Here is a 12,218-nt window from a genome sequence, read left to right on the forward strand (position 1 = left end):
TTAACAGCTTCTACCCCCAAGCCATAAGACTGCTGAACAATAAACCAAATGGCCACCCAGACTATTGACACCCCCCCCCCCCCCAACACACACACACACACACACACACACACACACACACACACACACACACACACACACACACACACACACACACACACACACACACACACACACACACACACACACACACACACACACAGTTTTTACACTGTGGCTACTTGCTGTTTATTATCTATGCATTGTCACTACCCCTACCTACATGTACAAATTAACTTTCGGTACCGGAACCCCCTGCATATAGCCTCGTTATTGTTCTTTTATTGGGTTACTTTTTATTGAATATTTTACTTTAGTTTTTTTTGTAAATATTTTCATAAATTTATTTATTGAACTGCATTGTTAGGGGCTTGTAAGTAAGCATTTGACGGTAAGGTTTACTACACATGATGTATTCGGCGCATGTGACATACAATTTGATTTGATTTGCTAACCTGCATTTTCATTGGCTTCACAAATCTGTCAGTCATGCTTGCCCACACCCTCTCAGAATGCAGCATGGGGGAAATAATGTAACACAATTAAGGAACTGTAGCCAGGCAGAGTGTCTTTATCGCCAAACAGTCGTCGTTTTCGGATGATTGAACTTAAGGTGAGTGTTACTAATGATCAGTCTATCGATCTGTTTTTATAACGACTAAACATCTGACGGATATTGTGAGGAGGTTGGGGGGTAGCTAGCTAACCACATTGCAGCATCGAGACGCCACGTTAGTCGTTAGCAAAGTTGCTAACCAGAAAGCTAGCAGTAAACAGTTAGCTTACTGATGTTACGTGGTTATTTTTGTTAGCTAGCTATCCATTCAGTGACAGTTTTCAGTTGTTACAAATAGATACATGTAACGAATAACGCTAACTGTTATCCCTCATCTAAAGCATGTTTGTTTATCGGCTAGCGTAGTAACTAAAGTTACGTGTTTCCAACTCAGATGCTAGCTAACATTTGCCTCTCGTGACCCACAGTACTCCGCGTGGAGACATTTTGACCAAACCAGGTTCGACTAGCTAGCGACGATAGACGAGCTAGCTAATTACCCTGCCTTGGTCAAGTTGGCTAGTTAAATATCAAGCTAGATACACAGATAAGTACATATTGAACGAGGCCCCATAACAATGAGTTAAAAAGAATGTCACAAATTGCATTGTATTTGGCTCGCTTTGCAGATTAGTTAACGTTTGATGGCTAAGCTAGCTAGAATGTCTAGTATCTAACCTGGCTTGCTAGCTACTAATTTACTATGTAACGTTAGTAGTTACTGCAGCCAACATGGCTGGCTAGCTAACTTGCTCTGTCTGTAAAATATTTGCTAGCGACTAAGTCGCCGTGTCTTATTTAGCTAACTAACAATCTACAAAAACATGTTAATTTTGCACTATATAACCGTAAGCTAGTGAACTATGGTATTGTTGTACTGAAGGGGGAGAGCGCGAGCTAGTAAACAGTACATTACTGGAATAGCTAGGTTAACCTGCTAGCTACACTTCACAATCCTAATCCTGTGCATACTTTTTTGTAAACACTGGTCAAGTCTCAGTCAGGGAAGTTGGCTTGTTTCCCGACAGAAGTTCAGTGTTTGAAAATATCAATGTCCAGCAATGGGACTCGCTGAGTTTATAGCCGATGTTAAGACTTGAGATTCAGCATCTTCCATGCTGAACCTCCAAGTCGAAACATATGGACTATTTGGCCTTATAAAAAGCAGGTTTGTAATACTAGCTATTTGTGGCAAGTAGCTAATGCTGGGCATACACCTCACGACTAATACAATCGCAACAACTTGGATGTGCTCACATATACCTATCTCCTTGTCCCAAATCTTTAATTCCATCCATCTTCAACCCCAGAACTGTGGTACTCACATTACACGATTCCTTAGTGGATCCCCCTGCGTTTCTATTGTCGTAGGGAAAAATACCCACATGCAAACTTTGAGCTGCTTTATTAGTGTTGAGATAATGTGCACATTATTATGTAAAGAAACATCCCAAAAGAGATGGGTGCACAGAATATGGATAATAATACATTTGATTTTTTGATTCTGTCATGGTAGGACGCAATGTAATATTGGTGGAGTTTGTTTTGCATGGCACGATGCCCCGGGTGAGTGGAGATTTTACTTAAAGACCCATGGAATCTTCTTAAATGGGCGAACTTTGCTAAGCTGGGGCACCTGACCATGTAAAACGAACCCGTCCATTGAAAAGGCATCCACCAATCAGTTTCCCATCACCTTGGTCCACATGGTGCGGGTTGTCGTTGCGTTCATCTTCGCCGACATTGTTTTGGTCTCACATGCTGAGTGCTAATTGGGCATGGACTGCTACCAATAGTCAATCGCATCGTAGCACTTCTCATACTACAAGATGGCAAAATCGTGTGGTGTATATTCGGCATAACCAGTCTCGTTGTTGTGGGTTATTGCCGTGCATACACTACACGTTTTTGCCGTCCCAGACACATTTTCATGTTCGAGATTAAATCCTATGAACTTGGGCTAGGATCAGGTCATTGGGACTTGTGTAGTTTGAGCGGGTCAAGGACACACTGATTCTGGCTGTTCCGTTCTCCAGACCCCCGGTGGGATGTCCCGATTTTTATATTCGGGCACATTTTGGTTGTATCTTGTAGTATGAGGAGGGATACGATGCGATTGGGAAAGCATGTGAGACCCAAACAATGACGGCAAAGATGAAACCAACAGCTACCACAGCCACAAATTGAAAATTGTCTATATTGTAAAAATTTCTGAATACATAAAGTGTTTTTTGGTCTTAAGGTTAGTAGTGTTCGGATTTATCTTTAGATTTTAAGATGAGAAATTGTAGAAATAGGCAGGATTTACCCATAAGTATGACAGATTGGTGGAGCTGTGGGGAGAATGCAGCTGCTTAAATGTTACGTTTTCACCTCCAAATCCCTCTGTAGAATGTAAGTCCATGTTGTCCACGTCTGCCCCACCATTTGAGGGTGTGTATTTTGCCCCTCAGTCTCTTTTTCTGGTGTTTTTTGCTACGGTTGCAAAGAGTTGGAAACTTTCTGGGCAATTTGGGGAATTCATCAAACAGTTAGCTTATAACAACAAACCTTTTTTTTGTGGGATGCATGTAACGAAATTCTAGTCTAGTGACATATTTTGGTTAAACTATGCCCAATTCAATGGAATTGCAACCCTCTGCATTGCGTTCTTCCATCACATGTACAGCTGATTCTCATGATCTTGCACACTGAGATGCTATTGAGCCCACACTACTACACTGTCTGAGCCAAGGACTACATGCTTTCTGTTAAGTTTTGATTACAATACTGGGTGGGGTGAATATATTTTATGACATAAATAATTTTTTGTTAACTCGTAAGTAGTAGCCTACAGCAAAATGTTTAAATCATATCTAACTTGTGAACTATTTCTGCTTGTTAGTTTTAGCTTGCTTGAGTCTGCTAACTGAGTGTTAATTCACCCGTTTCCATACATGTTTCATTTTAAAACATTTATCTTACGAAAGAGTTTAATCTAAATGCTTAAATAGTTATCTGTACATGGAATTGTATTTGTATTTTTTTTTTACTAATTTTTCTAATCTTTACAAGAAAATGCCACGGGCCCTATCTGATGTGTGGTGGAGACATTTCACTGCAGCTAATGTAGAAGGAAAAGCTGTGCACATTTGCAAATACTGTGCCAAATCATATGTGAAGAATGCAACAAAGATGCAGAATCATCTGGCCAAGTTCATTAAGTTCCCTCGGCGCTCACAACAAGCAACCTCTGATAAAAGTCCCTCTACTTCTATTCGAGGTGAAAATTATGAATCAGACACCTTATCGATAGCAACAGCTCATGGTCCTCCTGGAGTCAGAAGTTTTTTTTGACTCAATGGAGGAACTTAGTCAGAGAAATGCTGGTGAATGTCTTGCTCGGGCTGTGTATGCAACTGGTTCACCTTTGATGCTCACTGGCAATGTGTATTGGAAGAGATTTCTGAATGATTTTCGCCCAGGATACACCCCTCCAACAGACTACTTATCTACTCATTTGCTGGATACAGATTTCAAGTGAAGGTCAAGCAAATCGTAGAGAAAGCAGACTGTATTGCAATCATCTCTGGTTGGTGGTCGAATGTTCGTGGGCAAGGAATAATTAACTACATCATCTCCACCCCTCAACCAATATTCTACAAGAGCACAGACACAAGGGACAACAGACACACCGGTCTCTACACTTCTGCCTGAAGCTCATACACGCCGCAGCGTACATGTTGGACCCCAAGTATGCTGGCAAGAGCATCCTTTCTTGTGCAGAGCTCAACAAGGCCTATGGTGTCATCACTACCGTGTCTCGCCACCTTGGCCTGGATGAGGGCAAGGCTCTTGGCAGTCTGGCCAAGTACACTTCCAAGAAAGGGCTTTGGGATGGAGATGCAATTTGGCAGTTGTGCCAGCATATCTCATCAGCCACCAGGTGGAAGGGACTTTGTGGATCTGAGGCTCTTTCCCGTTGCCTCAATCATCCTCCAAATCCCACCAACATCAGCCGCCTCAGAGCGCAACTGGTCCTTGTCTGGGAACACGCACGCAACAGGCTGACCAATACAGGGGTTGAAAAATTGGCCATCCGGGCAAATGTGAGACTTTTTGAGCCTGACAACGAGCCATCCTCAACAGGGTTGGAAAGTGACCGTGAAGATGAGGCCTCAGAGTTTGATGTTCAAGAGGTGGACATTGAGGAGGTCCAGGGAGAAGACATGGCAGCCTGAGAGGAAGACAACCAAAGCTTTAGTTTCTAGACTATCATTTTACAGATGTATGTTGAAAATGTTTTTGGGAGATGCGATGGATCATTGGGGATCATTCAATATTCCCTTTTGCTTTTCAGTGAAATCATTCCATGTGAAGAGTCAACTCATTTAAGTTCAATTCATAACTAAATTGTTTTTAACATTTTATTTTGGAAGGATTTAATAATTTACACTTGTCTGTCTACTTATAGGGTGTATGTTTCTGTCTCCATATGATATGGTAAATATATCCAAAGGTGAAGTATCCAATTTATAAAAAAAAAAACATTTAAATTATATTAATATTAGATTGCATATATTTCTGTTAAATCCCACAAAGTTTCCACATCTGATTATTCCCCAAAATTTTCAACCCTATATTTTGCAAATAATAATGTGCACACTTATAAAGGCAGAAGCTTGCTGTTTGCATGTCGGCATTTTTTTGTTTGCAAACCATAATGCAAAAACAGTTTAGTAGTTTTTTTTAATTTTTATTCGATTGCCGCCACCAACTTTATTAATAAACTTAATCGATCTTACATCTCTCTGAAAGATGATCTATTGCCTCTGCAAACTGACTCTGTGTGAATATGGATCATGGGATGCTCATGTCTCCACCCTACCAACGGGAGTCGTTGACACAAAGGCAGGTGACAAGCTTGGGTCCAAAAATATTTCCATACAAATGCCGTGGGCATATTTTGGTGAGAGTGAGACCTCTCAGTTCACCTCTTCCTCTCTGATATGGCCTGCGGCTGCCCCCCCCCCCCCTTGCCTCATGAATGATGTCATTACTGGTTAAAGAGTGAGACCTCTCACTTCACCTCTTCCTCTCTGATATGGCCTGCGGCTGCCCCCCCCCCTTGCCTCATGAATGATGTCATTACTGGTTAAAGAGTGAGCGCACACGTTTATAAAATAAGCTACTTCTATGCAGATGTTGTTTATCAGTACAATAAAATGAGTCCCAATTGGAGGGGAAACAGATTATTTGCCATCTGTAGCCCCATGAAATCAGCCAAAACAAGCTCACCCCCATGCATGCTCTCACGCTATTGAATATGCATTCCCCTGTATTGTGAATAGGCTACATCTTGATTTAACCAGTTTATCAATAGATTTACCATTCAAATAAATGAAGTTAAACTAAGTCAACGTCAAATTGATTGTATAATTGATTTAATTATTGCATGCATGGCTGTCTCTGAAAAATGTTGGCGTGAAAAAGTTCAAATGTGTTTATTGCACTCAGGATGCCTAATGATTGAACAGGCAAGTAGCTGAGTTTCTGTCTGGAAGTGCCATTCTGTGACTTTGGCTAATGGGCATTTTGTTGCCATGGTATCATGTTGGCATTGACTATTGTGATACTAATCCGGGTATCAGTATCTAAGTAAAAAGTCTCCCGTTTTCTTGATTGTGATGTCATTAAAACAGTATGTAGTGTCGTGGGTCCACAGTGTCTCTGACAGTGGCATAACAGTCTGTGTGGTAGCCTACATGGTTCACTGGTTGGGTAGAACAGCACCCCTATACGGTTTGGTGAATAAACTGAAAATCCCTGTATGTGGTCCACCCATTACATCTCAGCAGTCAGCTGTGCCATCTCACTGTGGGCTGTGTGATTTGTTAATTCTATCAGTAGCAGCACCTGAAGGTTAGTCTGCCCTTGTGCGTGTGATGCTGCATGTGCAGCCCCCCTGCTCTCCTCCCTCAGCTACGTCACTATCATATCTAATGATGAGTCAGGCTCCCCTCCCTTTTCTCTGTCAAGTGTGGGTTTGAACAGAACCCTGCTCTGTGACAGGTCCATCCTGTGTCTGTGTGCTGTTGACCTAGAGCTGTTCCCTCTCCCCGGTCCGTTTCCTCAATGGCAGCATGCGAGTGCATCACTAACATAGTGATGCACTATAGTTTGCTGGTCGTACATCAAGTTGACGCAGGGATTGTGTAGCAGTCCTTTGTTTACTCTAAGCGGGCTGGTTTTTAACAGCTCACCATATCTTTGAGCTAATGGAATGTAGCCTATTCAATCATTCTCATCCTGACTATTCCAGCTAGCCTACTTGTAGTAGACTTAAAAAAAAAATATATATATATATATATATATATATATATATATATATATTAATTAATCTTTATTTAACTAGGCAAGTCGGTTAAGAACACATTCTTATTTACAATGACGGCCTACTGGGGAACAGTGGGTTAACTGCCTTGTTCAGGGGCATTTTAATTCTTTAAAAAATGCTGATCGATTTACCAGCTCAGGATGCGCCTACTGGGGAACAGTGGGTTAACTGCCTTGTTCAGGGGCATTTTAATTCTTTAAAAAATGCTGATCGATTTACCAGCTCAGGATGCTGGACAGTAGATACAGATGTATGACAGTAGGTATAGATATGAGATATGCCATAGCAGACTCTATTATCCAAAGCAACTTAGTTATCCGTGTGTAGATTTTACTCCTGGGTGTCGAACCCACTATCCTGGCGTTTTTTCAAGAGCCATGCATTACCAACAGCTACAGAGGACCAGTATCTAGCCTATTTCACTACTCAGTCACATATTAAGCACACAAGTTATGTGCAGTATAGCCTGTGTCTTTTAAAACCAATTCTGTAGCTTTTCTTAGACCAACCTGGCCTCTATTCAGAAACGTCTCAGACTAGGATTTTCCCGCTGTCCATGTATTCATATTCACTAGAATATCTAAAAGGCAAACTAATTTGAGATCAACACTCCTTCTCTAACGCTTTATGAAATTGGGCCCTGAGGCGAAAAAAATAATCAACGGTTACAACAATGAATAAAACAAATATAACAAAGATTGCACGTAGAAATAGCTGAAGGCATTCTGGGGACATGTAACAAACAGCATGACTGTACCACACCAGTCTTTCCTTTGTGACAGTGGACTGTCGGGTGGTTGGTATGGCGATGACTTGATTGATGTAGGAATAGACCGAACATGAGTATCTGACCTGGTAGACAGCAGTTGTGCTTGTGTCGAGTCCCTCTCCCCGTTACACACACACACACACATGCACGAACACACACATCATGCTCCACTATCTTTCATAACAACAGAGACGGCTGCCAAGTCCCAGCCTGACTCCTCAGATACTCAGTCCTCTTGCCATAATATGCTGCTGCTCACATAATATGCCGCTCTCTCGCCGAAAAGCACGAGTTCCATGCTTACAGCCCGGGTTGCCAGTTTACAGCCCGGGTTTACAGTCTGGGTTGCCAGTTTAGGAATCACTGACAGGAAATAGAAATTCACTGCTACAGTGGCCTCTCTGAGGGAATGATGACGCTGCAGTGCTGTACTGTGGACTGGATGTTGTGGATGTGCTACACAGGGTTGAGACCAATTGCTGCTCAGTAAGATTTCCGAGTTGTATTATTGTTATGGTATCATGACTTTTATTCCTAGGCACGCTGAAAAACATCTATATACACACTGTGGAATTTAGTGTTTGTTCCTATGACTAAATATTTAATTTAGCCTGGATTTAATTGACTAGTCTCAAACTGGCCTTATTGTGTGTGATTGTTCTGATTTTGTTTTATCTATACTGTAGGCCTGTGTGGATTATGTCTTCATCATTATTTCTGTGTTCTACATGTCAGTGCCATTTCACCAAGTCAATTTCCTTGGTACATGTAAGCAAAGGTGATTCCTGAATCCCACCCTCTGTCTGATCTACAGTGATGCTCAAACGATGCCTATAGTGGACAAACTCAAGGAGGCCCTGAAGCCCGGCCGGAAGGACTCCTCGGCGGGCGATGATAGCGACCTCAATAAGCTGCTGGCCTCCTCGGCCAAGAAGGTCCTGCTGCAGAAGATTGAGTTTGAGCCGGCCAGCAAAGGCTTCTCCTATCAGCTGGACAGTCTCAAGACCAAATATGTGATCCTCAACCCCCGCGGCAGTGAGGGGGCCGCGTCGGGTCAGAGGGCCAGCACAGAGCCCACTCAGATCAAGAGGCAAGGTAAGACCGTTGACTGGGAAATGAGCCATTCAAGAGGTTTGTTAAGTCTAGTTTTCACTGCACACAGAATTAACACACTTTGATATTCTTAATCACCCCTACTGTCTTAACCTTTTTGGTGGAATTGAAGAATAGCTCTATTCGCCATGAGTGTTTCTCTCTGGGTTTTGGTGAAGTGATCAGTTAGGCTAAATTGTTGAGTTTGTCTGCTGAACTATTCTCTATGGCTTTTCTGAATTATCCATGCAATTTCTCTAATTAATCTCACTCCTCCATCCACCAGTTTCAGACAACCAGTGTGGGGGCCAGAGTGATGGGATCCCCGCCCCGCAGAAGATGCTCTTCCCTGGGAACAGACTCTCCATGCGTTGGGAGCGTGTCTACCGGGTGGGAGCCGGCCTCCACAACCTGGGCAACACCTGCTTCCTTAACTCCACTGTGCAGTGTCTCACCTACACACCGCCCCTGGCAAACTATCTACTCTCCAAGGAGCACAGTCGTGCCTGTGAGTAGTTTAGTTCACCTCTGGTTAGATACCTTTTTGAATGGCCCACTATAGGCGTTGTAGTGCAGAACCATTAAATGGGGCAATACAAATCTTTTGCTTCTAGTTTGAGACTAAACAGGTCCCTTAAATGGACAAATATATTGTCTAGAAATGACCTCAAAGGTTGGAGGGAAAGGGGCACATGTCCAACAGCTCTACTCCCATGAGTAAAAGGGGATGCCTAGTCAGTTGTACAACTGAATGCATTCAACTGAAATGTGTCTTCAAGCATATTGTTTGCTTAAAAAAAATGAGTTTGTGTGCATTCGCAAGATAAGAAATTGATTCATATTATGTCATAAACCAAGCAGCCAACATCTGACACACACAATAAGCAACGAACATATGTTTAAGAAAACTGTTGTGCTCGAAGTCAAATGACTTCGCCTGTCTGGTGGGGTAATGATGGTGACTTGACTTGGCCAGTCTGGTGGGGTATTGATGGTGACATGGCCAGTCTGGTGGGGTATTGATGGTGACATGGCCAGTCTGGTGGGGTAATGATGGTGACTTGACTTGACCAGTCTGGTGGGGTATTGATGGTGACATGGCCAGTCTGGTGGGGTAATGACGGTGACTTGACTTGGCCAGTCTTGTGGGGTAATCACGGTGACTTGACTTGGCCAGTCTGGTGGGGTAATGACGGTGACTTGACTTGGCCAGTCTGGTGGGGTAATGACGGTGACTTGACTTGGCCAGTCTGGTGGGGTAATGATGGTGACTTGACTTGGCCAGTCTGGTGGGGTATTGATGGTGACATGGCCAGTCTGGTGGGGTAATGACGGTGACTTGACTTGGCCAGTCTGGTGGGGTAATGACGGTGACTTGACTTGACCAGTCTGGTGGGGTATTGATGGTGACATGGCCAGTCTGGTGGGGTAATGACGGTGACTTGACTTGGCCAGTCTGGTGGGGTAATGACGGTGACTTGACTTGGCCAGTCTTGTGGGGTAATCACGGTGACTTGACTTGGCCAGTCTGGTGGGGTAATGACGGTGACTTGACTTGGCCAGTCTGGTGGGGTAATGACGGTGACTTGACTTGGCCAGTCTGGTGGGGTAATGACGGTGACTTGACTTGGCCAGTCTGGTGGGGTAATATGACGGTGACTTGGCCAGTCTGGTGGGGTAATGATGGTGACTTGACTTGGCCAGTCTGGTGGGGTAATGACGGTGACTTGACTTGGCCAGTCTGGTGGGGTAATGACGGTGACTTGACTTGGCCAGTCTGGTGGGGTAATGACGGTGACTTGACTTGGCCAGTCTGGTGGGGTAATGACGGTGACTTGACTTGGCCAGTCTGGTGGGGTAATGATGGTGACTTGACTTGGCCAGTCTGGTGGGGTAATGATGGTGACTTGACTTGGCCAGTCTGGTGGGGTAATGATGGTGACTTGACTTGGCCAGTCTGGTGGGGTAATATGACGGTGACTTGGCCAGTCTGGTGGGGTAATGACGGTGACTTGACTTGGCCAGTCTGGTGGGGTAATGACGGTGACTTGACTTGGCCAGTCTGGTGGGGTAATGACGGTGACTTGACTTGGCCAGTCTGGTGGGGTAATGACGGTGACTTGGCCAGTCTGGTGGGGTAATGACGGGGACTTGGCCAGTCTGGTGGGGTAATGATGGTGACTTGGCCAGTCTGGTGGGGTAATGATGGTGACTTGGCCAGTCTGGTGGGGTAATGACGGTGACTTGACTTGGCCAGTCTGGTGGGGTAATGACGGTGACTTGACTTGGCCAGTCTGGTGGGGTAATGACGGTGACTTGGCCAGTCTGGTGGGGTAATGACGGTGACTTGGCCAGTCTGGTGGGGTAATGACGGTGACTTGGCCAGTCTGGTGGGGTAATGATGGTGACTTGGCCAGTCTGGTGGGGTAATGATGGTGACTTGGCCAGTCTGGTGGGGTAATGACGGTGACTTGACTTGGCCAGTCTGGTGGGGTAATGACGGTGACTTGACTTGGCCAGTCTGGTGGGGTAATGACGGTGACTTGACTTGGCCAGTCTGGTGGGGTAATGATGGTGACTTGACTTGGCCAGTCTGGTGGGGTAATGACGGTGACTTGACTTGGCCAGTCTGGTGGGGTAATGACGGTGACTTGACTTGGCCAGTCTGGTGGGGTAATATGACGGTGACTTGGCCAGTCTGGTGGGGTAATGATGGTGACTTGACTTGGCCAGTCTGGTGGGGTAATGACGGTGACTTGACTTGGCCAGTCTGGTGGGGTAATGACGGTGACTTGACTTGGCCAGTCTGGTGGGGTAATGACGGTGACTTGACTTGGCCAGTCTGGTGGGGTAATGACGGTGACTTGACTTGGCCAGTCTGGTGGGGTAATGACGGTGACTTGACTTGGCCAGTCTGGTGGGGTAATGATGGTGACTTGACTTGGCCAGTCTGGTGGGGTAATGATGGTGACTTGACTTGGCCAGTCTGGTGGGGTAATGATGGTGACTTGACTTGGCCAGTCTGGTGGGGTAATGATGGTGACTTGACTTGGCCAGTCTGGTGGGGTAATGATGGTGACTTGACTTGGCCAGTCTGGTGGGGTAATGATGGTGACTTGACTTGGCCAGTCTGGTGGGGTAATGATGGTGACTTGACTTGGCCAGTCTGGTGGGGTAATGATGGTGACTTGACTTGGCCAGTCTGGTGGGGTAATATGACGGTGACTTGGCCAGTCTGGTGGGGTAATGACGGTGACTTGACTTGGCCAGTCTGGTGGGGTAATGACGGTGACTTGACTTGGCCAGTCTGGTGGGGTAATGACGGTGACTTGGCCAGTCTGGTGGGGTAATGACGGTGACTTGGCCAGTCTGGTGGGGTAATGACG

General features: G+C 44.8%; 1 protein-coding gene across 3 annotated transcripts in view; it reads left to right on the plus strand.

The window, feature by feature from the left end:
* The first annotated feature begins 525 nt into the window (after nt 1–525).
* Nucleotides 526–12,218, plus strand: part of usp36 (ubiquitin specific peptidase 36) — a 48,436-nt gene continuing 36,743 nt past the window's right edge. For all 3 annotated transcript variants that reach the window (XM_055898573.1, XM_055898574.1, XM_055898575.1), the window contains exons 1-3: nt 526–652; nt 8,555–8,835; nt 9,119–9,340. In XM_055898573.1, the coding sequence (XP_055754548.1) occupies nt 8,568–8,835; nt 9,119–9,340 (490 nt within the window). In that variant the 5' untranslated portion in view covers nt 526–652; nt 8,555–8,567. The remainder of the gene's footprint in view (nt 653–8,554; nt 8,836–9,118; nt 9,341–12,218) is intronic.

This window comes from Salvelinus fontinalis, chromosome 34 (genome assembly GCF_029448725.1).
Source record: "Salvelinus fontinalis isolate EN_2023a chromosome 34, ASM2944872v1, whole genome shotgun sequence".
In the NCBI taxonomy this organism is placed as follows: Eukaryota; Metazoa; Chordata; class Actinopteri; order Salmoniformes; family Salmonidae; genus Salvelinus; species Salvelinus fontinalis.